General features: G+C 41.9%; 1 protein-coding gene across 7 annotated transcripts in view; it reads left to right on the top strand.

Annotated features, from left to right (window-relative positions):
* MBNL2 (muscleblind like splicing regulator 2) overlaps positions 1-27,175 on the top strand; it is a 109,654-nt gene that overhangs the window by 57,410 nt on the left and 25,069 nt on the right. For all 7 annotated transcript variants that reach the window (XM_072849966.1, XM_072849967.1, XM_072849961.1 and 4 more), the window contains 3 exons: positions 19,137-19,301; positions 22,375-22,575; positions 23,755-24,018. In XM_072849966.1, coding sequence (XP_072706067.1) covers positions 19,137-19,301; positions 22,375-22,575; positions 23,755-24,018 — 630 coding nt within the window. The remainder of the gene's footprint in view (positions 1-19,136; positions 19,302-22,374; positions 22,576-23,754; positions 24,019-27,175) is intronic.

Genomic DNA, 27,175 nt, shown 5'->3' with positions numbered 1-27,175 from the left:
AAAAATATTTTCAATATATATCATTAAATGGTTTCCTTGTTCTTATACTACTCCCTAGGCATCTGCTGCTGACTGCTTTTGGAAACAGGATACTGGACTGGATGGACCTTGGTCTAACACAGTACAGCTGTTTTTATTTTCCTAAACGCTGAATCATTTGTCAGAAAAAGTGATTTTTATTTATTTACTTGTATGCAGCTGCAGTGGCTTTTGAGAAGCGGAGCCTGCGGTTTGCTCTTGAGAGTATGACGACAAATTCAGAGGTGTACAACGGCTCATCGAAGTAATTATACAAGCGTTCCTAATTGTAACCTTCTGCTGAGCGCAGAGGCAGTAAGCGTGTGTTGCAATGGAGCGTGCAACTTGCAGAAAGTCTGGATGTTTGAGGGGGAGAAGAGCTGGAGACCCCAACAGCAGGGAAAGAGGGGAGCTACCCCAGGTTGCACTCTGGAGGGAAAAAGTGGTGCCAGAGGGGAACAAAATCTGCCCGAGACTTGGTAGCTGTTGTTGCCACTGCTCGGGAAGGGGAATAGGACAGAACTGAGGGGGGAGGGTCCAAATTCCATAGTAGCTTATCAAAACAGTAGATGGTAAATCTTTTATTAAATAGTCAGTTTACCAAAACTTTAACGGCCCACAACTACAACCTTTCACACATTCTTTTTGAAACTTCTATGTTTTAATGTTAATTTTGATCCTTAAATATTTTTTCCTTTTAACATGTAGAATAATAAAAAGTTAGTGTTCTTTTTTTTTTAAGAAGCAGACATGGAAATGTGAACTCTATTGCCTTATAATGTTCATTTTTTTGTATTCCTAATTCGTATACCACTGAAGTCAGTAACAAGTTTGTGGTATGCTGCAGTGAGCCCAGACGTGGCTGGGAATCATAGAAATACTGTTATTAATGACACTGGACTAATGAAGATGGTCTTACAATGATAGCCTTGGAGCGAAGTCTTTTAAGATTCCTGGGCATTAATTCTACCTGTTTACATGGCCATATGTAAAGGTGAAAGTTTTCTTGGGATTAGGATTTGTGTTCACAGATTTTCCAACCAATTTCTACATTTGGACTTCAAAGTTAGACTTTTACTTTACTTTCACTGTACTTTTACCCATTTAATCATCGGAACTGATTTTGTAATAAAGTGCACTATCATCTGATTTAATTATTTTCCCCAAGGTTAGTGTTTTTCACTTACTGCAATTTTTTTGCAATGTTATTGTTTGATGCATTTGCCTTCTACATGTATGTTCTTTTTTAAATTTTTAAAGGGAGCTAGAAATTTTGAAAACATTGACCCTTATTTTTATGTTATAAATTCTCAGAGCATTTATAGATACTGGGCTTTGTTGACTTGTTGCTCAGGAGTTAGTTAAAGTTGGCTGAATATCTGTCCTAAATACTTCCTGGCTGTGGTACTTGGAATAGCAGTTTCCACTTCTCCGGTGATGGTGAACTAGCCAACAGGCAATATATTTTTATCTGACTCCACTGTCCTTGAAGCACTTTCATTTTAAGGAATGCCAACATGTTTTTTGTTTTTAGGTTTAAACAAAGAAAAATTTAAACTTCTGGAATATGATTTTATTTTTTCTAACTATAGGGCAGCTAAAGAGATGTAGGAGTATTAGTGTTAGCCCCGAATCTATTCATGAACATGAGCAAAAGAAAAGACCGGATACAGTTTGTTTTGTATGTAAGTTACCTTTCCAAAGGGAAGATGTTGTTTATCTGAAGGCCATTAAATAGGTGCTTATGTATAGCTAATTATTTGAACACACAATCTCAGGCTGGCCCACTCCATGTTTTGTGGGATCTGCCAGTGCTAAGGTGAGGAGGGTTGGGTCAGGTTGGGTTGCGATGGGTAGGGTTCTTTGCTGTCTTTTCTGCTGGGTCCTCAGAGATGGGCATTGGCTTGTAGAGAGCACCAGCAATCCCGCACCTCCTGGTGCAGCTACTCGGAGCCATCCTGGATAATCCCTCTGTCCGTGTGGCAAGAGGCAATGGGAACTGGGGACACTGAATATTGGTGTGGAGTACGGTGTGGTGTCCGACAGCTGAGGGACTCCACCGGCCTCTGTAGACAGTTAGCTGCATGGATCCATGAGCCACAGTGCCTGCTTGGGCCATGCATGGGCATGGAGAACTGTCGCAAAATGACTCTCTCATTCCCAGACTGGCGAATGCTCAATTACCCGTACTCCCCTACAGCATTAGGGGGTTTGTGGAGCTTTTTAGTGTTGGAGAGCAGTGGTAGCCATCATGTTTCCATCATAGCAGGGTTGTCATTGTCCTCTTAGCTGCAGTCAGAGAGATCTGAAAAGTACTTCATTGTACATGTAGGGACTAGTGTGTGTGAGTTTGTTTTTAATAGCAAGCATAAAAGATAGATTTAAAGCATTAGAATCATGTTTTAGAGGTCTTCATAGGTTATCAGCTCTTTGTGTGTCTGCAAGAAGTACATGATAAATTGGCAGACAGCTGTTTGATGATATATAAATTATTGTCTGGTACTCAAATAGCTTAACATTTTCCAACTGTGATCGGATGTATCTGAAATTGTTCCGCTTTACTCTCAGAGACCTTCAGTTCCTCATTAATTCTAGTACTCTTTAAGTAGTTAACAACTCTGTGTAAGGCTTTGTATTTCCAAAGAGCCATATTTAATCACCTGGTGATTGGCCTTTATGTTGGGGTTTTTGTTAAATGCTGAGAAAAGTTCTTTGTATCAGACTTTTTGGTGTTTTTGCATTGTTTCCCTGTAGTCTCCAAACTGGTAATTCCACTTGTTAAACTGGGTTGGCTTTTGCAATCTCCTTTGTTGTGGGATTCTCCTTTGCTTCCCCCAGTACATTCCAGAAATTGTTTGCTTGCAGGCAACTCTATAAGCTTGTTTCATTTCTGTTTGATGTTTGAAAAGGTTTTTCATAGCTCTTATCTTTTATTTGGTTTTGCTATGATATGCTAATCAAATGTACCTTAACTAGTTAAAACTGAATGCTTTATTTGTTAAATACAACCAGCCAAGGGAATCCTTTGGGCATGCATCCCCATTCTTTGCTGCCTCTCTATTTCATTGTTCTCAGGATTATAGCATGGGAAAACTAATAAAGCGTGGTCTGCAGTATGGTGGGTGGCTGCACGTATGATGAACCTTCTATTGAGGCCTTGATACCTTTAAAATTCACTGTGTTTCTTCTTCTCAAAGCAGACTTGACATTTAAAGCTAATTTGGCATTCTCTGTTCAGTGAAACTTCGAGACTGGGACTACCATTGCTGAGAAGAACTCGGATAAATACTTGCTGATGAAACACTGGGCTTTCAGTGTGGGATGGTAAAGTAAAATAAATAAAAAGCCCGGTGACATCTACTGGAGGAGACAATTTTCTTTAAAAATGTTAACAGCGCTGCTGTAGTCTTAATGTCAACTTAAAATTCATTAAAAGACGTTTTCCCCATTGGCAGTTTCTTCCCTTCTACTAAAGTTACTTGCCAAGGAAGATTGAGATTATTTACTATATTCCACATGATCTGCTGTAGGAAGGCAAGATACTTGTAATCAGTCTGCTTTTAAGATCTCTAAAAATCTACGAAAACAAATGGAACTAAATAATTGTAAAGCTAATAATGATGTGCTTGGGGTGCATTCGTGTTTAACTCATCCCCAAAGCATCAGAGGCCATATCTTTAGAGGTGTAGAGGTACCCTTATAAAAATTTCACTTTTTGTATGTGGTTGGTTGCCTATCTGTATAATCCACATATCCTGTAGTGTGTGGCTTCCCTACCAATAAGGGGAGATGAGTGCAGTCCTTCCAACTTCCTGCACCTTTTACCTGTGTGCTTGCAATCTATTTGGCAGTGCCTAGGGTCAGAGCTTTGCCCTCGTATGAAGATGCTCCGTCTGGCTCATAGGCCTTCCAGAGGATCCCTAATGAGTTTTAGGTTCCCATACTGTGTTCGTTGGTACCCCTACAGAGCAGCTTATGTGCCCCCAAGACTGGCCTAAAGATGTTAAAACCTCTTTGAAAGTAGATCTTTCTTTTTGCTTTCCCTGTTTTATTTATTTACTAAGTAGTATAGTGGAGGGATTTAATAGCCTGAAGAGTGATATTTTGTAGGCTGCCTTGTGAATGAGTGGTAGGAGGTAAATGACGGCTTGTGTCAGGAGCTGTATCTTTTGGGCATGATTTTACATTACATTTGACAAAGAAAACCTAACTCTAGTCTTTGTCTTCCTAACATGGCAAAATAGCTACATATGCCAACCTTCATGTGGTCACTGTTGGTTGAGAGAGTCCTCTCTCTGCTGCACTGGAAACCCATGATGAATGTTGCTAGGTACTACAGACTGGTTAAAACGTTTTAAAATGGTTTTAATATGTTAGTGTTAAATTTGTAGAATCGTCTAAACTCCCTCCCACCCTCTCTCCATCCAGACGCTGAATCTCCAATGATTAAACAAGGGAGTTGGTTAAACCCTGTCTGGATGCTGGTTAGTGATCTCATATTTTGACTATTTCTCCTGATGAATGGTACTCATCCATCACAATTTTTCTTCACTGAAAAGCAGCAGGATGGGAAAAAACACTGATTTGGCCATTTAAATACTTCTTTTCCAGACTGTCTGCAATTACAAAGTCTTTTAGAAAAATCTGAATCAAGATTGTTTCAATTATGATTAACATTTCATACCATGCTACATTTTAACCTGAATGTCCTTCAGATTGAATTTGACGTGCCACGGCAATTGTAATCACTTTATGATGTGTGTATTAGACAATAAAAATAGGAAATAGAAACAAATACTTCATGGCTCCTGGCTGTGGAAGAGCCACTCTTGTGAAAAGCATGAGATCATTATGCATTTTTTTCTTCCATAAAACTTTGTTTTGGTTAGTGGAGTTTTAGTTTAATATCTTCTTCAGCCTTCTGACATTTATAAAGAATATTTAACCCAAAGTCCTGCAGTGTAGCTATGATGAATGATTCTTCTGGGAATGATGAAGACATGGTTCAGCTGTGCTGCCAGGCCAGGTGGTGAGCCAGATACCTTCTCAAAGTCTGTGTGCAGTTTTGAGGACTTGGTGGTTGTGGTCTTCTCCTCCTTCCTGCTCCAGAGAGGAATGTTCTCAGCGCTGCTGTTCTCTCCAGTCCTGCTTGGGAGCAGAGAGGGAGAAGGTCTGTCAACCGCAGGTGGTGTAATCTTCACCTAGAGTTTCTCACTTGGTTGTTGTTGCCGCTTTGGCGTAAAAAGCAGTGACGGAAGCCTTGGCTGTGCCCTTGGCTTCTGACCGCATCCTGCCTCCTCCTCCTTGGCACCCAAACAAAGGGAAGCATTTGACAAAAAGATGTTTGATGGGAATCTCCGTCTTGTGACTGCTGCTCAGATAAGGTGGAGGCAGTGAAAACACTTTACCCACAAAGGAAAGTCATAAATTATGTGGTCCTTTGGTTCCTGTTTTGAGAACAGTATTTCAGACCCTGTGTTAGTTTCTCCTGAGAAACAGATGAGAGTGGTGCCAAACCTGTGAAGGCTTCCAGGAGATAGACACTGAAAGCTGTCAGTTTGTCACTGTTGCAGGGAAGCCTGCTTGTCTCCTATAGAAACTTTAAGGGGAAGGAAGAACAAGTCACAAAGGTGGTTCCTTTATCCAAGTGGGTTTGCACATTTTATAGTAGATCTTGTTATAGCCTGTCAATACTTGATGAACTTCTTTTACCTGGTAAGAGTCAGGGTGGGAAGGTATCATCTTCATAATGCTGAAGAAGACAAATGAGAGAAGTCCTTGTTCAAGTCAAATGGTCATGACTTTTTTTCTTTCTGCATAGATCATTAGGGCTTTGCTGTGACACTGGAAAACTTGGTACACTGGTACGTGATCCCTTTTGATGCAGTTTGAAATATAACAAAGAGTTTCCCTTGGAATGACGTTTATATCCTTATAGGCATTATGTTCTCCAAAACGCTGTTCGGTAACTCTTTATTCTGTCTGTGGAGTGCATCAGCTGGGACGTGTAATGATTACTTGCATTAAAGTATTTCTGGAACAATGGTCCAGCAGATTTCATTTTTAACGTGTTACTGAAAGTTTTGTTTACTGTCATTGTGTTTAAATACTTTTGTTTATCCATAAGTGCTTGGAGTTCCTGGGATCATTAGCCTTTGGTTGGGTGTGTTGATGAGGCACGCATGAGTGTTTTATTACCAACAGTGTGCCATCATCATCACCTGGATTTAATCTTGCCCACCACTTTCCAAATAATATCCTCCTTTTCCGTGGTTTGTAAGTCTCTCAAAATGCAATTATCTGGGCTGAAACATATGAGTGACTGACTCAGAGTGTTTATTTAAAGTTTTGGTGAAACACTTCAACCATTTTTGAGAAACAGCTGAGGCGCAGATACCTTGTTTTTCCTTCTTAAGTGCTTCTTAAAACTGGTTCAATAATAAACTTGATTTCTCATTGTTTACAGCTGAACCTCAAGATCTAGCAGCAGAAGGGTTGCTCTGATATCAGTAATTTGCCTTATGCTATTTTTGTGAAAATTCACCCAAATTTGGTCATTTTGTAAGTGTGAAAACTTGCCGTCTATGCCTGCCTAGCAGAGGGTGTGCGCAGGCTGGCGTGCAGATCAGGCAGGCTCTGTGTGCACTGAGCTGGCTTCAGACCGAGGACCGAGCACAGCTCTCTCTGCGGTTGCTCCGTCTGGTGTCAGGTGCTGGTGCCGGCAGCGGGGAAGAGGCGATGCCGAAGGTGAGGAAAGGCAGAGGAAGAGGAGAGCTGGGACAAGGTGGGAGTTTGCCCAGGTGAACTGTGTGGGAGCCAAGAGTTGAGGAAAATGTGTCGGAGATATGCTGTCCAGGTAACATTAGCGTGGGCTCTCTTCCAGCCTTGTGTTTTCCTCTGCCTCAGTGGGTGCACGTCACAGACAGCTTTCTGGAGAGGGGATGGCGTGTGGAGGGGGTCAGGTCTCCATCCAAAGGGTGCTGGTGCAGCAAGGGAGGTGGGCAGTGGCAGAGTTGGCAGGAGTTGGCTGCCTGGTCAGGGGTTCACTGCTCCTCTGGAGGCCAGCCAGCGAGTCCCCGAAACTGGCATCTTCACTGCTAGCTCTTAGGTGGTTGGACTCCCAAAACCCAAGAGCAGTAGGAGTCTAGTGGAGCACCTGCATGTGCCACGCGGATGCAACGGCAAAGTGGAAGGAAGGCAGAGATCTGCATCCAAAAACTGCAGGCACTTCTCAGCTCTTTAACCATATTTGGTCTCAGTTTTTTCTGCGTAGAGTGGGAGTAATGCTGTCTCATCTCTCAAGAAGACCGAGAAATCCATTAATAATTTCAACAGAGCCATTCCTTATGTGATCCTATAGAGCCAGCCCTAGGGATAGGCCCAAAAGGAGGTAAATATCTTGCATTCAGACCAGGAGATAGATGAACATGCATTAGAGGAGTACTACTATCCACTGACTGTCAGGGTTAAAAGAAATACCATTTGACTGCCTATTCGCTGTCTGGGAAAGAAGACTGTGTAAAATAGTAGATGCAGTCATGTAGCTGAGGTTGTTAGGGTCTACTACTCATCTACTCACGACTGATGAAGACAGGTACCATGGACATCAGAATACACTAACAATGTTACTCCAGTATAATAAATGGTAGGGAGTCCGGTGTGTGTGTTCCCCTGAAAGTCACGGATATATGCCTTGGAAAACCTAGAGGCAGTATTTTAATTTGAGATTAACCTAGAATTTTATTTAGTCGGCGCTGAATCTGTCTTAAGGAAGAGAATAAGTATCTGCTCCTTCAACACAGTATTGAGAAGGTGTAAGCACTCTCAAGCCCACAATCACATATTCTAGTACTTAGATGAATATAGCACTCAAGGAAGGTAGTAAGATGTTCTAATGTGTCTTATCTTTTCTCATAACCATGATTTAGCTGCCTAATTCTGTAAGCTACCGTTTGAGATAAATGTAACTGCGTTATGCTTCTTGCTATTTTTGCTAGATCTTCTGGAAGCTTCCTAATACCAGGTGGAGGGGGACAGACAGCCCTTCAGCAAAAAGGGGTTTTTTGAGTTACTGGGGTGCCAGGGCTTCATTCTTTCCTCTTGCTTGAATTTCTGGACCCCTTGCCACCCTCCTCCCCCCCTTTTTTTTAAGCTGATCTTGTTTGTTGATTCTCTGGGTATTCCTCACTGGTAACTCTCACGTCCTGCTGCTTTGGGGCAGGGGTCTCACTGCCCCTCTTGCTAGGAGTGCTGGTTTCCCCCTTCCCTGAAGAGGGAAATCCGAGGTGTGTCGGACTGCAAGAAAAGATAGAAACTGAAACGCATCACTGATGTTAAGAAACCAGTTCCCAGAAGAGGAGGAGCATGGACTGGGTATAGAAAAGGCTAGGAAAGGTGCTTGCTTACCTTTTGCTTTTCAGGTCGGGCACACTTGGTTTCTCTCTCTAGGTGGTCCCATAGTGATATGGTGTCTTTTCATCTTAATAATTTGTTTGCCGCTTCTCATGTGGTTGTAGACGGTATGGGGGATTTTACGTGTGAGTCTTCTTTGGAAATGCAAATATCCAAAGTTTTTTCTTTATCTTAGTTTTTTTCTTTAACTTGTGCTTTTTAATGCAGTTCCAAATACATGAAGTTTCTAAAACACCGAGAAGTTTCTGGTGTTTTCAGCAACTTTCCAGGGAGTTGAGAGCTGGTGTCAGACTCCAGCCCTCGCTGGCTCGTCCCGGGAGCAAAGCCGATGATTTATTAATAACGCAGCTGCAGTTCCAGTGCTGCTGCTGCTGGTGGGTAAACACTCCTCCTCTGCAGAGCAACAAGACAGTGTACTTTTCACCTCTGCAGTTACGTAAGGTGTCCTCGGCAATTTGTGTATTTAACTCGGCCCTTGCTTTTTCCTTTAGTTTGTAAAGCGATTGGCCAAGAAAGTGTGAAATCCCCAACAGGGAAGAGGCCCAGCAAGCTCCAGCTGGACTGGGAGCCCCGGCACGGTGTTTGGCACACACACGGACGCTGGATGGCCTGGGCGGGGTGAAAGCATCCCTGCGAGGAGCGGCAGAGGGACTCGCTGACGGCAGATCAGGTCACCCCTGTAGCAGTTCATGGCTGCTGGGCATCCAGCTCGAGAGCTGGGGGCTGTGACGCGCCAGTGGCCGAGGTGGTCGCTTGCTCCCGGTACGTTAGGTCCTCCCTTCTCCGTAGCCCACCAGCGGAGTCCCTTGGTACATAAGGGACTTGTTACATTGTGCTGATGACCATTTCCGTATGGCAGGACTATTCCAAATAATGGGCCTTTTCCAAATCTGTTTTGATTCACTGTAACTCTCAAATGAAGCATCTTCTCAAGGCTCCCTTGGGCAGGTGATGCGCTGTAGGAGGCTAGCATGGTTGGTTTTACAGCGCTCTCCTCCCATTTCCTTCTGATCCAGTCAGCCAGGCTCCTCACTACCAAGACATGTCTCCCGCTCCTTTTTGGTGCCATATAACTGATTTTATGGCTTTTTCTGAGGCGCGTTAAGATTCCCACTGTGTTGCTGAGGGAACTGTTGTCAGCATACCAGCCCATTGCCTGCTCCTTGCTGGGCTGCTCACCGTTCAAGCTCACAGGCATCCCGGCAGCAAAGACCTGTCCTCACTACTCGCTCTTTCTTTTCTGACCTGGTTGTGGTGGAGGACATGTGGTATAGACATTGGAGGGTGTAGTCCATGTGCTGAGATGTGGTAGCTTTCCTTCACAGGCTACCGGGAGAGAAATAAGGTGTCTCAGGGCTTGACTGTCAGTTCTGCAGTTATCTTTGCCTACCTTTTCACTGCACAGTGGTGTTTCCAAACCAAGGGAGTTTAATCTCGGTCCTGTTCGTATGAGCAAGCTTGCATTCAAGTCAGTATACGTCTGCTTGAAGGCTTTTATGGGAATTGTAAAGGAGGAAAGAGGTACGTCAGGCAGTGGCACCATGCCATGCCCATCTTCTTGCTTGGTCTTCTGCTGTTCTTCTGCTACAGCACTGTTGCCTTTTCTCTTGCCAGCTGACCTGCAGTCAAACAACTTAACCTTCCTTTACTGGCATTACTTCTGGAATGGCTATTTTTGTCTGCTCTTGAGATACTGAGAAAAGTTGAAGAAAATTGCCTCTTTCCAAGCTGTACTTCTTTTACAGTTCAGTCAAGTAAAACTTAATGGTGGAGTGTGTTGTTTACCAGCAAAAAAATCTGTGTCACCTTGAGTTACCGTGTGGTCCCACCTGCAATTTACACAGTTCTCTTGTGTCTTCCACGAAAACACTCAATCCTCGCGATGAGTGGGTCCGTTAAAGCTGCCCAGCCATCAGTTAACTGTGTGTAATGCTGTATCGTGAGACTCCATAAAGGTTTTAGACATTTTTTCTGCAATGCAGGAATCTCTGAATACGTTGACTTCTCAGAACAGGCAGAGTTGGAGGGCTTAAATCACTGCTCTGCTACTGCAACCCGTCTCGAGTCGCATGGCGGGCTGCATCTAGTCCTTCCATGCGAGGAGCTGTATGTTGGTTAGAGCCCTGCTCAGAGAGACTTTGCATCCTCTGAAGGGTCTCACCACCCATGTAATAGAAATCAGACATTTGAGGAATTTTAGCTAAATGAGGTCACGCTTCCCTCTGCTTTCTTTATGTTCATTCCATAGGGGTCTTCCCCTATACCATGCGTTGGCTGCCTCTTGTTCCATGAAAGTTGCCTGCGTTCATTAGAGCGAGGCTTTATTTCAAGGGTTGTCCACATTTGCTTGTGATGTACTGATCGACGCTGGTAGCCAAACATGAAGTGAAGATAAAAATAACTGGTTTAGATTTTGAGTGCCAGTGAGGGGGAAAAATGGGAAAAGAAAAAGAAAAGGAGCTAAATAATTGGGGAAGAAATAATCTTTATTGCCCTATTATTCTCAAATTATTTTCAAGGCAGTAAACACAGAAATAAAATTAAATTATATTAAACTGTTGTTTCTTTGTCTGAATTTTCTTTGTCTTATTTGTTAGAGTAATCTTGAGGATGTTTGTCAAATGACTTACAATTTCATAACTGTCTTTTTTTTTGGCGTCTGTAATATCTGCTTGAGTTCTTTCTCTTCTGAGCAATTTAATATTGAGTACACTTCCCTTGATATTGCAAGGCAAATTATTAAACCATTCTCTATAGCCATCCTTCTCAACATTTGTTTGAAAGAGCATCTTGAGAGACTCGGAGCTCTTTGTGCATTGCAAATGTGCTCTTCATTAGAACATTTTGTCTTTTTCCATTTAAGTAAATATCTTCTATTAAGTCTTTAGCGTTAAGACTCTTACATCATTTAGACAGTCCATCTTTTTGTAAGACTTCAATTTTTCTTCAATATTTTTCTATTTTTTCTGTCAGTTACAGGCATTTCTTGTTCTCTAACTTTATGAATAAAATGATCATTTTTATTTTACCAGCGTTTAGTTTCTTACAAATAATTGAAATCATTAGAAGAGCAGCTAATGGGTTTTCTTAGCTTGTTGGAAACTGAATCAAGCTGAAGTCACCTGAGAATTTTTTCCCTTCTTTTCCTTTTCTGCTTTAAAGGAAGAAAGTGAATTTGCCTTCTACTTTTTCTTGAAGCGGAAGCGTGTAGGTGCATATAAATATGTATGCACACTCACTAACTTCGGTGGGCGGACTTGCAAGGTGGCTTTAGAAATACAGAATTAATTTCTCAGCAAAGTTTCTGAGTTGTTTTTGTTGGTTGTTTTTGTTTGGGTTTTTTTTTTTTCCCGGGAAAACAGATCGAAGAGCTGAAATATTTCAAGTATAATATAAGAGATGCTTGTGTTTTTTTGGAATACGTTTTTTCTTTTAGGTCTTTGTGCTGGTAAGGTGTATGGCAACAAGTGAAGTTTGAGGCATTTGAACTCTCCATCAAAAGCTTAATATTTCTGTTACTAGTACAGTTTGGTCCTTTTGAAATTATTTTTCTGTTTCTCAAATAGTTCAAGTATGTCTCATTTTCAAGATAGGGGATCTTATTCTGCTCTCCATTTCTTTCTATAAAATTAGATACAATTCTACTTAGGCTAAAGGAATCGTGTTTTCATAAGCATGCATATTTGCAAGTCAACATACTCTAGATGTGAAATTATGCAAAATTCAAAAAACGTTTGAAGCTTTTTTGTATACCTTAAGGAAGAAATAAAATGCTAAGTTATATTTTTAAAAATCTATGGCTAGTCATTCTTAAGGCTTAACTAAATCCCCTAAGTCCTTGCACATATGCTTAACTCTACGAGCATGTGTACTACAGATTGTGTGAGATGGTACATATTCACAGCAAGTGCAAAGGGAATACTTAAATGGAGGTGTGGTATCTGTTTTTTTACTTTCTGAGAGAAGTTAAGAAGCAGATAGACCTGCATAGGAAAATTGAATTCCCACATTGTGATGCTAGATGGAAAATACTTTTTAACTCAGTCCAAACTGAAGTCTAGTGGTTTTCCTTGAGTGCTGAAAGTGCCGTTGGTGATTGAGCTCATGTACTAAAATATATAGGGAGATGCATAAATGCAAGTCCTGTAGAACAAGAGGAATCATCCCTCTCTGCATATGAATACACAGTCAGTGTTTTCTTTAGATTATTTTTTTCCTTTTTGGTATTTCTGCATTTGAAAAATGACATTTGAACTGGATGTTTTGGGGTGGTAGAGTTAGTGTGGCTGTCTATGGACAGGAGCAGAAGCTTAAGTATCTCAAAATACCCTGCCCTCCTATTGACTGGGTCTATTTTTAGTCCCAGGGAGCCCGGGATTATTGTAATTGAGACGTTCCTGATTTATGCAACGGTGAAATTGTTAAATTGATTGGGTGAGGCCACACACATTCCCAACCAGAATTTTCTGAGGGGCTGCCGAGGAGGAATCCCAAAGGAGAAGAAACAATTTCTGCTCTTGTCAGAAACTCTTCCAGAGGAGTATTTATGGCTTAGGTACCTCCACAGCTGCTGACACTGCTATCTCTGTGGCTATTCTTGCTGTGTGCTGCCACCACCCCAGACAGTGGCCTGTGCTAGCTCTTGCTCTGCCAAGGTTTGAACAGTATGTAATATCTTCAGCTATCTAATATCAATATCAAGCAGGTGATGTCTAGCTAACCAGCATGCCCACAGTTGCAAGGGCATTAGTTTATTAAAATGTGATCCAATCTTTACAAGCATGTGCAAGTTTGCTGAAGCTGCATGATACAGAAAATTGCAATTTTTTTTTTCCAGTAGGAGAGGTGGTTGTGGCACCAGGTGATCATTACCTTTTAAAAAAATTTGTGTGCGTGTGTGTCTTTTCTAACTCCAGCAAATGTTTGGACCTCATAGTATCTAGCAGGAAACCAGAAAATCTTTTTGTCCTTGTAGAACCAGTTGCTCAGATGCCTTCTAAAACCATTCATGTCTTGGAAGTCATATACTTTTTTTTCCCCCCATAAGACTGCATATTTAATCCTGAGAGATCATACAATTTCATCTGCATTTGTTAGTTTTAGCTTGTTTTTTTAAGGAAACAGGTTTTTGCATAATTGCACTATCCATATTTTTGCCGGCATCATCCTTGCACCCTAATAACTTTTGAACACCCTGGCCAATTTAAGCGAAGTTGCTAGAAGCAGACATCTCAAAGACGTATTGCAAAGTTCTTACTGGTTATGCAGAAATCAGTGTGTGGGTAGAAGAGAGAGATCCAAATGACTACCCCGTTAAGGAAAAGGCTAGAGCGTGCACTGAGCAGCTCCCGAGCATGGTCTGCCAGCCGCGTGCACATTTTGGCTGGCCCTTCAGGACATGCACGGCTTGAGCAAGTTATATTTATCGTATGAGTTGTTTTGTGGTCTATAGTTAGGAGAGGTGGGAGGGTGTTCTGGGGGAGAAGGAAGGAGGGAGGTGGGCTACAGGAGCAAGCTGGGAGTTTAGGGAGAACAGAGGTGGGGGGGGGAGCTGGAAGCAGCGTGCGGAATGAGGTTAGGAACGAGGGACAGACATCTGCAAGGAAGGAGGCCCCCTGTTTCTGCTCCACGTTGGATAACCTGTCTTTTAAAGGTGATGGGGTGTCCCATGTCAGATGTTAGGCTATGCTGTGAGATGGGGGGGGCATGCTCTGTTATTTCCCACTAATAGTATTAATAAATTGCCTTGATTAACTTTTGGATGCTCAGCTTCAAGCTGAACTTTCCCCATTTCAACTATTTAAGGAAAATATAAATAATTTGATTGGTTTGATGATGGATAACACTGCTGCTTTGATAGGATGGCAGGTGACCATGGCTGCTGCCTTCCCAAAGTACGAGGTAAAGTGTAGAGAGAGTCTTAATTTAGCTGGTAGGGTTTAAAAAAAATAACATGTATCCCTCAGGGTTCAAACCTGAGACAGGCACACTAACAGAAGACAACATGACGACGTTGCATGGTGACGCTCTTCTTGTAAGAGCAGCCCTCAAGGACAAGGAGGTTGTCCAAAGGTGCAGCCCAGCTCCTCACAGCTCTGCGTGGTGGAAGGATGCAAGGCAGCCGGTGTAAGCCAAAACTAGACAGGTTCAGACTGAAGATAAGGAAAATCATCTTCATCGTGAGGACAGCCAAGCAGTAGATCAGATTGCTCAGGGAGATTGTGCAGGCTCCATCCATGGAGGTTTCCAAGACCCGGCTGGGGCAACCTGGTCTGACCCCAGGGCTGACCCTGCGCTCAGCAGGTTGGACTGAGGACTTCTCGAGGTCCCTTCCAACCTGAATTAGCCTCTCCTTTTGCCAAAAAACTGTACCACGTTGTGCTGCAAAAAAGTGTCTTACAGCAGTTTTTGGACTGACTGGATAGATTGGGGCTGTTACATTTACTAGTGGGACTTTTATGAAAAGCATGCTAAGAATATGTATTGACCCCCATCTTAAAAGCAGAATTCAGTACCTGAGTGAAATGGTTGTGGATGCATTAGTTGATTCTCGGCTTAAGAGATAAAAGAAACATTGGTTTGCTTTTTTTTTTTTTTTTTAAATTCAAGCATCTTATTTTTATGAAAGATAAAGGTAATTTTAGTAAGTAAAAACTAACTCACTATTATGCATAAGCAATTCCCAGCCTGGGCCTGGATGAATTATTATTGTTGTTGTTACTATTAGAGCAATAGTAAAATAGTGAAGAAAGCTGTGGATTTATAAAATATTCAATACAGAGATGTGGCCGTGCAACTTGTACACAGGAAATGGGTTCTCAGTATTTTAATACGCAAAGTTACAGGGTGTTACTTCTGCACTTGCCTTGTTTTGCTTATTTTAAAATTATAATTCTTAGCACATACCTAGCTTTTTACTATACACCAGTCTGTGGGCTGTCTTGTGCCATTGATTTTAGGCAAACTACCTATTGTTCTTAGTAGGGAAATCTATTGATTTTTTTAAAAAAGTCAATGGTGTGACGTGGCTTGTTAAGGGATGTGGTTTTGATATTAAGCCAGTCAGGTAGCAGCTCCCAAGACCATTGCCCCCGCCGATGCAGAGCCTCTCGTTGCTGTGCCTGGGTGATGGGCACTGGAGCCCTTTGAGTTCTCAGCTCCTTGGTGCACCCTTTCCCTCTCCCACGTCTTTACTGGAATGAAGCCTGTGGCACACCCCCAGCGTGAGCCACCGCATGTTCCCAGTCTGGATAATTAGAAGCAGAAAAGTAGTTTTTCTGCTAAAGCTTTCCATTACCTGCCTGAAATGTGGCCCTATGTGCTAGGCGAGGCTAGGCGCAGAGGACAAAGGCAGAGAAATGAAAGGTCAGAAGTAGGTACTGTCCTTGCAGGATGAGAGGAGTAACAGAGTGCTGGGAATTTAATCTGATGTCTGTTCGTTGTTACTATCCATTGCAGATAAGGAGACAGCTTATTGAAAGTTATTTTTTCAGGTGAACTCGCATGGGAAGTGCACAACAGCTTATGGTGTGCTTGTTGATAACCTTCGCTTCATGGGTGACAGGAGTTTCTAGGGACCAAGTTTCAAACCAATCTGTCTGCGCCCTCAGTTTCAGGGCTCTGACTCATATGTGGGAGCAGGTTAGAAGTTGTATGAAGGAATTATTTTCTCTGCTGCCTGCCTCTTCCTGCTGATGGAGTTTGTGCCGCCGTGCACCGAGGAGACTGAATGTCTGTGGAGCAGCTTCTGAACTGCTGTGGTGTTAAGTGCTGTGATGAACCAAACCTCGCTCCAGAGGCTTGATACTGATGCATCCTAAAGTTAAAGCACTCAATTTTGTCTCTGTATTTGTTATGAGGTGGCCTGCTAGCACAGTAGTTCTTTGCAAGAATCCAAAGTGGACCATTATTGTAGATGTTGACCCAACCAACATGTAGAAATACCCCTGCATGTTGTGTACAGCTGCCTGTTCTGCTGTTTGGTTCATATGTGCTGTCATCTCTGTTGGACTTCATATTTGACTTTTTAATAAACAAAAAAATCCAGGGTCCCATTTGACTGAGATGACACTACAAGTTTGAATTTCTGTTCTTGCAATGATCAGTAGTTGGGAATCAGCCCAGTTCCTCTCTGAAACTGATCTCATCAGGAGTTCACAGGGACATAGAGCATTTGTTAGAAGAGGAATGAAAAGTTGCTTATAGGTGTTTTCCCACAACTATTGTAGGTCCAAAAAGTGAAAGCTGGTCTCAGAATTTATTTAATTTTGGTAGCTGGGGCTGGTTTAATTTGCTCACTATTTTCAGTGTTCATTCCACTGCGGTTTATTTTGGGTCATTTAATTTCAACAAGGCTTGATCTGTTTACGGTGCTTTCTATAGTAGCGTGATGGGGCCACGCAGCTCTTTTATAGTATGTTCATTGCTAACCAGGAGCTCAAAAAACCAGTAAATGAGGCACAGACATGAATAAGTTTAGAGAGGACAGTACAGTTTTGTATGGTTGGATTATTTTTGAAAGTTTTCTGAAATAACCAATCTTTTGTGCGCTGTGGGTTGCTTTGCAGAGCTTGAAGTGATGGTATATAGTAGCTGTGTGCTTTCAGAGGTAAGAGCGGAGGGCTGGCTGAAGGCACTCTTCAGGGTTAAGGTACTTCAAAAGCTACTGTGTTGAGAGTCGCTCTCAGTCCTTGTTTGAGGAGCACTTTTGTTTCCATAGGTAGATATTTCCATCAGGTAGTTTGATTTGATTTTGCTGGTTTATTTTTCAGATTTGCTGTATGAACCATTCATATACAAAATAGATTAAGGTTAAATAGATCTCAGTTAAAAATGTCTTAATGAGTTGGCCTCATCAGCCAACACAAAAGCGTATGCTCATTGCCTGCGCTGAGCATGCTTCAATTTAACATTATGAAGGCAATGGCCTTGTTCCCCCCAAATGGAAGAGCCAGCCTGCTTCTCTGTCCATCAAATTGTGACTATTTCTGGTTCTGCTCATGCCAGCTGACAAAGTAACGTTCCTTTTGTGTACTTCATTAAAGCAGACGGCATTAGTGGCTCGCACAACAGAAGTCAGAAGGAAGGCATGATGTCCTGAAAATGGCTGCATCTATATTAGCAGGTTAAAACAGCACCAAGAAGTGTTCCTGAGCACTGAGACCATTTTTTTTCTTAAATTTTTAGCTTTCTTGAACTCTTCTGGCCTCTGCCATTTAGCATACTCCCAAGCAGTGGCCAGGTGCAGTTGAGGAGAGGGCTGTTCTCCATAGTTTAATAGTGTGCAAATAGCTGTTTGCATTCCCGTCGGCCTCAGTGCAAGAGAACCTTCCTGAACATGTTTAACTCACTCCTGTGTAGGTAGTTATTACATCCTTATAGCAGATTAGAGGCAGAATCAGCAGTGTTTCGGTGTCTGAGTAAGAAGTATAACATGAACACTGTTGTTCAGGGACATTCAAAGCGTATTGAAGGTTTTGTGTGTGTGTGTGTGCGTATGCATACACAGAGTCAGTGTATGTGTGTACTGTGTGATGTTCTTGCATAGGGGTCTTAATGTTTTCTTGGCTATAGGAAGATGTTCCTGCTTGGGCTACAAATTGTAAAGCCCTTATACCAGTGAACGGAAAGTTTAAAAAGCACTTTTTAAAAATGCCTCAATTTGGAAACTTACCTTCTACAAGTTGAGTGTGTCACATGCAGTTTGACTAATGCTCTAGGTCCTCTGGTCACAGCTCTCAAAACTTTGTGACTGTTTGTGAGCCGTGTCATGGAGGACCTTCTCAACTCAGCAGGTTCTGCCCTGCAGCTGCACAACCTGCTGGTGCACCCCACGATTTCCCTTTCTGGGGGAACACATATCAGCACGTCTTACGCTGCTCTACCTACATTTTGGTCAGCATGCACTGCTTGTAGAGGTGTGCTCCCTGTCCGTCTTCTGCAACACAAGAGGTGACTGCCCACCCATATTTTTATTGTCTCTTACTGTCTCATAACTGTCTAAAAATTCCTGGTTTCAGGTTGATCAGGAGCTCTCCTTTTGCTGTGTACCTTCAGATTTGCACTGCTTCTGAATTTAGGCTGCAAAAGTACCAGCTTGACTTCTGTTCTTTATACTTGAATGGAAATAGTTCAAAGTTGTGCTGATGTAGTAAAAACAGGAGGCCAGAAGGCAGTGGACTGGAATAAGGGTGAACGTATGAGAGAACACAAGCAGAGAGTGGCCGCTTTAGATCCTTACTGCCATGAACACGCAATTATTTTTTAATATAATGTGCTTAAAAGCTCCATTTCTCTTAAAGAAGGTTTAAATTTGTTATTCATAATGTAATGTGATTTATAAAAACATTTATGTTATGGTAACACCAGCTACTCTAGCCAAGGTACCATGAGAGGCAGTTCAGGCAGTCTGCATAATACTCAGAGTATTAATTGTGTAGCAGTGATCTGTACTTAACAATGAAAATGCCATCACCTATTTTCAAAGTCTTTCTCTTTTTTCATGGCTAATAATCTTAATGATCAATCAGAGGTAGCGGGCTGAGGCAGAGCTCAAGGCCATCAGCTCCTCCCAGTCTGCAACATAGTTCCCAGGAAACAGCCTGTATTTCATTAGTTCTTGCTTAGTTTATGGTGTAATATTTTGCTCGAAGGCATTAAACTATCATCAAAAGCAGTAGACCAATTAGTGTGACTTCTTTCTCCAGGGTCGTTGTACAAGGGAGAACTGCAAGTACCTTCATCCACCAACACATTTAAAAACTCAACTGGAAATCAATGGCAGAAACAACTTAATCCAACAAAAAACTGCAGCAGCAATGCTTGCCCAGCAAATGCAGTTCATGTTTCCAGGGACACCGCTACAGCCAGTGGTAAGTATATTTCTGTGATGGTGTTATTGGTAAGTAAAGTTGAAGTAGAAGACTATATTGATGTGCAAAAGTTCTCCAAACTAGTGCCAATAAAAATAGTCCCCATCTGTTAACTTAAGGAATTGCCGAGATGATAGAGATACGTTCATTTATATTTGCATTTGAAGATAAAATGGAGCATTGCTGTAGATTTGATATATTTTTTATTCCCTTTTTTTGTTTGCCTTTTTCTTTTCTTTCTCTCTTTACTTATTTGCCTTTTTTTTTCTTTCTCTCTTTTGGTTTTTTTTTTCCTTCATTCAGTTCATGTCAGGTTTAGTCTAAATTTGCAAGATTTTTACCTATAATCCTTCTGGAGGTGAAAATTTGTATAATAATTGCTAGTAAGCTATTTGAGTAGGAATGCAAAGTTCCCCTCTCAGGAGTCTATGGGTTTGAGTGGCTTTAAATAGTATTTAATCCCAGTACCAGGAACAAAGGTTAATGTCAGTCAAGGTAGCATTTTCTTACTCTCTTGAAATCTGAAGTGGCCCAGAATAAGACAGAGAACTGCTGGAGCATGCACTTTACAAACTCAGCGTTTTATCTTAAGGTAATGCGTATGGTGCCTGGGACACTTCAAATCCAGAAGGTAACATAAAATTAGAGTCTTGCAGGCATGAGCAGCGTCTTTGGATATACATGAAAATGATCAATTGCTCTGCATTGCCTTTGCAGTTGAGCTCCTCATTGTACCAGACTTCCAGAGCATGGTTAGGCAAGTAATCCGAATTAAACTTTTCACACATGACTGCTAGTGATGTTTTGTCAATCTGAATGCCTGGTGTAAGGCACTGGAGTGGGATTTCTTTCTCTAATTTGAGGCATCTGGAGTGTTGGCATCAACTTCTATGCTGGGCTTCCAAAGTCCATTTATAGTTTATCAAAAGACATAGGCACTTCTGATTACTCTTCGCTTGGCTTGTTTCAGACATCTGCATTTGGATTAGACGATTTGGTTTTTTAAGTGCCTTTGTCTTTTCACGGGCTATCACAGGAGCCAAGTGTAAGCATCTCAGAGGAAGACATCTGTATTTGGTCACAGGAAGCTCACCCCAGATGCCCTTTTCAAATGTGTTTTTACACTTGAAACATCTGCTGTAAGGTGGGAGGCATGAACAAAAATTGGGTGTCAGGAGTCCCCAAATTTCTGGTACATGTTCATCTAAATGTATATTGGTATAATGTGTTTTGATATTTCCTGGTTTTTTACTGCTTGAGTTTTCACCAGAAAAAGTTTTGATGAAGTAAGAGATTCCACCTCTTAGTATTATAAGCAAAATTGCAGTGGCAAAATTATACTTTTTTCTGCTCCCCCATTTCATCATTTGAACTTGACAATTTCATTGATGTAATGCCTTCTGTACTGATTGCTGTGATAAAAGTGCCGGGTTTTATTTCTCTGTCTTGCATAAATTGCCAGATTAAGATGACTCAGCCTTGACCAAATGGATAAAAAGTGAAAGAAAATTCCATAGAAGTCATTTGACATGTGGATTTATTCTGAAAATTATATCTGATACAAAGCCGTTATTTATATTTTACATAATACATATTGTCTTCAACATAGTTGAACTGTTGTTTCGTATAAATGTTCATTATTATGCTCTAAAGAATTTAGCTCACACTTGACATATAAGCTGGGCTGTTTGATATCAAGCAGTTTTGACCTCTGATAAAAACAGCGCATTATTCACTTTTAACTCCCTAGGGCAGGTAGATCCCATTTCCATACAGTTGGGTATCCTGGCTAATCTGCTGCTCAAAGCATCTTCTTGGTACTAACTCACATTCATTTATAATTCAGTAATTGGTTCCAAAGTCAAAAAAAACCAAAACAAAACAGAAATAAACCTTCTAGCTCCTGTGCTTTCTCTTGCGTATTTTCTATGTACTGTGCATGGCTGGCTTCCCTTCTCCAACAGAGGCCGTGCAGGCCACCTTGATGAGAAAGACACTCCTCCTTCGTTAAGTGTTTTTAAGTCTTCTTAGTGTTCTGCTGTTGCATGGTTCATTTCTAGCTGCCGGCTTATTTGGGAACTTAATTTCTGACAAACCTAATCTGAGATGCGTCCTGTTTTTCTGCATAGTTTTTCCTCATTTATAATCGTAGCTTCACTCTCTGGGGTGAACGTCAGCTCTGCAGAACTAAAGCACTTTCTAGGTCTGACCGTGGTCTGGCCATGGCGATGTTCTGCCTCCACCCCCCATGGAGCTGGTGGTAACAAACCCACCATTCTGCCTTGGTAGGGCTGCATTTTAGTATCACACAAGTGCTCTTTCTTCTGGTCATGACTTCACTGACTCGCTGTAGGAAGGCATGAAACAGATTTTTAGACCCATATCATTCCTTCCAATCAAATCTTTTCCTAAGATGAACTCTAGCTAAGCCTGAATAATCCCTTTCTAAATATTGTGTCCAGCTGAGATTATAATATTTATTCTGCTTGCCACTGGTGACAGCTGAGCACACAAACATTCGCAAAGGTGAGGTTTTTGGAAGTGTGAGCCGTAGTAACATATGATTGCAGGAGGTGGCAAAATACAGCATGCAAACAGATGGAAGTTACATGCCAAAGAGCTCATTATATATACACTCTTATTAGAAATATGGCTTTAATATAGTTAATAATGCTTCACCTATGAAATCTGGTACTTTGAAAAATAGCCTGTTTTCCCAAGGAAAACAGGTATTGAGAAAAAGTAATAAAGTCTGTGTTATTTCTACTTTTGGATGTGTAAATAAGCCTGCAGTATAAGCTGGACATCCATAGAGATTCAGGTTCAAAGTACGACTTCCTTTGCATCGGCGGCCTCTTTTCCAATAATAGAGCTACAAAGGCGGTTCTTCACATGCCGCTGGAATGTGTTATGTGATTAAAAGAAGAGAGTATGCCGTGTGTTTTGCCAGCTGTTTGAAATTTTTTCATTAAGAAAATGAATCAGTGCCAGAAAGAACACACAAAAGACAACTAGTAAGCTCTTGATTAAGGGGTTGGTGTTTTTCATCTTGGTCTGTGTTTTCCTTTTACAGCCCACATTTCCAGTGGGTCCCACAATAGGAACGAACACGGCTATTAGCTTTGCTCCTTACCTAACGCCGGTAACACCGGGAGTTGGCTTAGTCCCGACTGAGATCCTACCCACGCCGCCTGTCATTGTTCCTGGAAGTCCACCGGTTTCAGTCCCCGGCTCAACTGCTACCCAGAAACTCCTCAGGACTGATAAACTGGAGGTACTGTAGACACCGCCGTGATTAGAAATACAATCCTCTGTGAGGCCGTGTGAAAGATCCTGGAGGGAAAAACGCTATTGTTTTAGAAACGATGCTTAAATTTGGTTGCTGCAAATAAAGACCTTGTAACCAGGCAGGATTTCTACACTTGCAGCCAGTGGTAATCAAACACTGTTATTTTTAAGGTAGTGCGTTCACTCAAATTTAATACACAGTTAACAACATGAATTTTCATCTTCTGTAAAGTTCATCTCCTCCAAAATACCTCAAGTGTACATGCCTATAAAGGTATGCCTTGATGAAATATATAACAAGCACATTTTCATTTCAGTATTAATTCTGTCCCGGTTTTTATGCATTGATACTAGAATAATTTTATAGCCTTACAGATTGATGGGGAATGGTATAGCCTTTCAGCCTTGAGCTACAAATGGAGATGCCGCATGTTACCAACCCTGCAGCAGGCTGAAAGGACAAGCCCCCAGATATGTGCAGAGCCTCCCTGGTGTTGGTGGATCTCCGCATGGCTGGGCTCAGTGGAGTCTCTGATCCAAGTACACGAGAAGGCCAAACGGCTCTTGCAGAAATGAATGTCCTTTCCCAAAAGCCTAAGCACTAGTGTCTAGAGCACGTTTCTTGTTAGGAAGATCAGCGCGTTCATTCTGCCCATTTTTGCAAATTATTTTTAAGGAGGCTCTCCATTTTGTTTGTAGACTCGGTAAAAAAATACAGTGCATCTGATGCATATCTTCCCTGGGTCTCAGCAAGAGGAACTCCTTCCCTACTAGTGGAGCTGCAAGAATATAAAGTGTAGTCAGAAAGGGACTGAATATTTTGTTATTCCCAGCTAGTTTTGCAGGGCGGTTACTTCAGTAAGTATCCTTCCCAGGTGTTTTCTAGACAGGAAAAAGGAAAGGCATTTGGGAATGCTTCTGTTGCATGTCAAGTTCATTTAGCTGCTGTACTGCAGAGCTACCTGAGGAGCCAAGCACGTAAGGGTAAAATAGATGCATTTCCCTCTCCCACAGGAAGATGAAGGGTTTATTAAATCGAATTTGCTGAAAAACTTGAACTAACCGGGGAAGGGGGCAGGTCTGTCTTCTGGGGGCGCGGGGCTCTCCCTGCCCTTTTGCGTTGCGCCGAGCCCTTCCCCTGCAACGCGTGTTGTTTTGCACGTAGGTGTGCAGGGAGTTCCAGCGGGGAAACTGTGCACGTGGAGAGACTGATTGCCGCTTTGCGCATCCAGCGGACAGCACAATGATTGACACAAACGACAACACCGTAACCGTGTGTATGGATTACATAAAAGGTCGTTGCATGAGGGAGAAATGCAAGTATTTTCACCCTCCTGCACATTTGCAGGCCAAAATCAAAGCGGCGCAACACCAAGCCAACCAGGCTGCGGTGGCAGCCCAGGCAGCTGCGGCAGCTGCGACAGTGATGGTAAGTGCTGGCATATATGGCTGCCTTTTTTTGACAGAAGCTCTTTGATGCCTATTTTGCTTCAGTTTAATGCTGTTTGCTTATACTTTCTTTTCTCTTTTGCCTCTTTTTTTCCTTTTCTTTTTTTTTTGGTAAAATATAAGAATTTATAAAATTATTACTATTGCTTGATGGGAGAAAGCACTTTTTTTCTTTATGCCCTTATTTTAATGCTGTATTTCTATCCAAGACAGTGAAGCAAATGACACTCTATACCACTTCTGTTCTCTGCCTTGATTATCTGTTAAATTTGCCCCCAGTATTTCCGAGCAGAAATAAAACTGATAAGCTTCAATGTCCCCTGGAAAATAGGGGCACATATGCTGTTTTAGCTCTTTGACGACAGATACACATGTGGAAATTTGGAAGAAAAGCAAGGAAAGCAAAGAGGGAGCTTTTGCCTCAGAGATTGGTAGTAGAAGAGAAACCTGTATTAGGATTCAACTCGCCCCACCTTAGATGTCAGACAGTTAGACAACTGAGCCTAGCCTGGCCACCTTGGTCTCACTTTATAGGTAGGGGAGAAAAAGCAGCACATTCATCTGATCTACCACTAGTTCCTGTCTGAGGATGAGAAAGAACTGCCCTCTGTAGATACACGTCTATCCCCGCTGACTAAAAAGTGTTGACTACACCTTTTTGAACTTTGGTTAGATGAATCTCACACCTAGAGACTTCTCTTGCCTCTCCCATTGTCATGGGCAAGTTACTTGAATCTCTCTATGATACAATTTTTCTGTTCGAAAGACAAGGTTTAAAAAAAGTAGTAAACTAAAATGGGAATCATTAAGAAAAAGCATAGGAACTATAGTCAGAAGAAAAGAGATTGAGGACTTTCTTTTTTCAGATATTTTAAGCTCTTACTGAAAACTGTTCAGACAAGTCAGCCCATCCATTTACCAGTACTGGATATCTCTTACGGTTGCTACCAGGAAAGTTGATAAATTTAAATAGAGTGGTATTGATAAAGTTAAATAAATCGAGCATGCAGGATCTGACTTGGGAGACAAAATTGCTGGCAGCAAATCAAAGAATCATTGTCCTCATTGCTGGCAGTGGACGAATAATTAAGCAGATGTGGTTTGTGGACTTGTGGGCAGTGCATACAATAGTTATAGACAATACAGTTATTCTCTGGGTAGAAAGCCTACCAGAAACACAATACAGTACAGTATATAACTACCCCAAGCTATTGTATTTAGCAAATTAGCAAAGACCAGACTATTTGAGGGACAAAGGGTAAGTTATGCAAGAAAGTAAACCTCCAAACAGAAGAACATTTCTTAAGTTTTAATATTCTTTCTCTTATAGTATCCCCAGTCTCTGTTTCAAACTGGGTGATTTTTAGTTAAACTTCCCTGTGCTTGCAGAAATTGAATACCATGTGGAAATTAAAGCAACGGAGATTGGTTTTTAAATTCTAATTAGCTTCTATTGTGCAATATTTATTGTCCATTTAGAGAATGTAATATTTCTAGGCAATATACTAAAGAAGAAAGGAGAGAGATGAGGGGATTCACTTTTTTGCGCCTCAGTAATGGTTGGATATATATCCTGTGATTTTAAATAAGCCGTAAGTGGAATTGCATTAGCCTCAAAGCAAGATGAAGCATCTTTGGAAACACAGAATTGAAATGTTAGCATTCTAATGTCACAGGAGAAGAAGGCAGGGACCTGTAATTCAGGGTAACTTGCAGAAAAATAGGTACAAAATATTTTAATGGCATATTTAGACTACCAAACAGAAAAGATTCTTTACAATCCGACTAGTTTTTGTTTAATATAGATCTGAAACAATCAGATAGAGTGAATGAAAAATCACTGGAATGGCAATAACAACAACAAAGTGGTAAAAAAGACACGTGCCTGCAAAGCCACCCAAGAACGACCAAGACTACTCAGTTGGATCTAGAGAGCAAAAGTAAGGCAGAAATACAAACACTTACCTGTAGGGTTCACTTGCAGGTTGCTCCCAGGTTGAAATTGTGTCCGAGAGGTTTTCCTTCCTGGCTGTGGAGCTGGCTGCATTACTCTGGTCCAGAGGGTGCTTGTATAGGTGAGCATTGTGGATAGAGTTAGAGCACTGTAGGCAGAGCTTGTAAGACCATTGAAGGTCAATGAATTCTGCAGCCTGGGACCTTGCAGAAAATGCCCTATCTATATTTCTGTACATTGAAGTTTAGGAATTTTTACTCAGGTATCTTAGGTGACCACATCATTTGGAGTAGAAAGGAAGGGAAAGACGCTGTGAAAGGGCTGTGGACCATGTATAGCTTAAATGTGAAGTGCATTAGAAGGCAGTGTCATCTGTCATTGTACTTGGGGAGCTTCAAATATTCATGTGGTGCATCAGAGAGTATAAAAAGTCACTGAAGAATGTACAGCCTAAATTAAAATATGAATTCATTGTTGGTGTTGGAAAAGACCTCTGGAGATCATCTAGTCCAACCCCCCTGCTCAAGCATGGTGAGCTAGAGCAGATTGCCCAGGACGTGCCTCGTTGGCTTTTGAAAGTTTCCAGGGATGGAGACTCCACAACTTTTCTTGACAACCCGCTCCATGGTTAAATAATGCTTACAGTAAAAACAAAAACTTACATTGAAATGGAATTTCTTGTATTTAAATTTGTTCCCATTGCATCTTATCCTGTCACAGGGCACCGCTGAGAAGAGTCTGGTTCCATCATTACTCCCCCATCAGGTATTTATATACACTGATGAGATCCCCCTGCATCTTCTCTTCTCCAGGCTGAACAGTCCCAGCTCTCTCAGCCTTTCCTCATATGAGAGGTGCGCCAGTCCCTTCATCATCTTTGGGGCCCTGTACCGGTCTGTTTTCTAGTATGTCCATGTCTTTCTTGTACTGGAGTGCCCGAATCTGGACATAGTGCTCATATGCAGCCATATGTGGCCTCACCAGTGCTGAGTAGGGGCGGAGGATCACCTCCCTCGACCTGCTGGTGATGCTCTTCCTAATGCAGCCCAGGACACTGTCGGCTGCCTTTGCTGTGAGGACGCATTGCTGGCTCATGTTCAACTTGGTGTCCACCAGGACCTCGAGGGCCTTTTCTGCCAAGCTGCTTTCCAGCTGGGTGGCCCCCAGCATCTGCTGGTGCTTG

This window comes from Ciconia boyciana, chromosome 1 (genome assembly GCF_034638445.1).
Source record: "Ciconia boyciana chromosome 1, ASM3463844v1, whole genome shotgun sequence".
In the NCBI taxonomy this organism is placed as follows: domain Eukaryota; kingdom Metazoa; phylum Chordata; class Aves; order Ciconiiformes; family Ciconiidae; genus Ciconia; species Ciconia boyciana.
The sequence above is the reverse complement of the archived record's forward strand: the minus strand, read 5'-3'. Positions and strand labels throughout refer to the sequence as shown.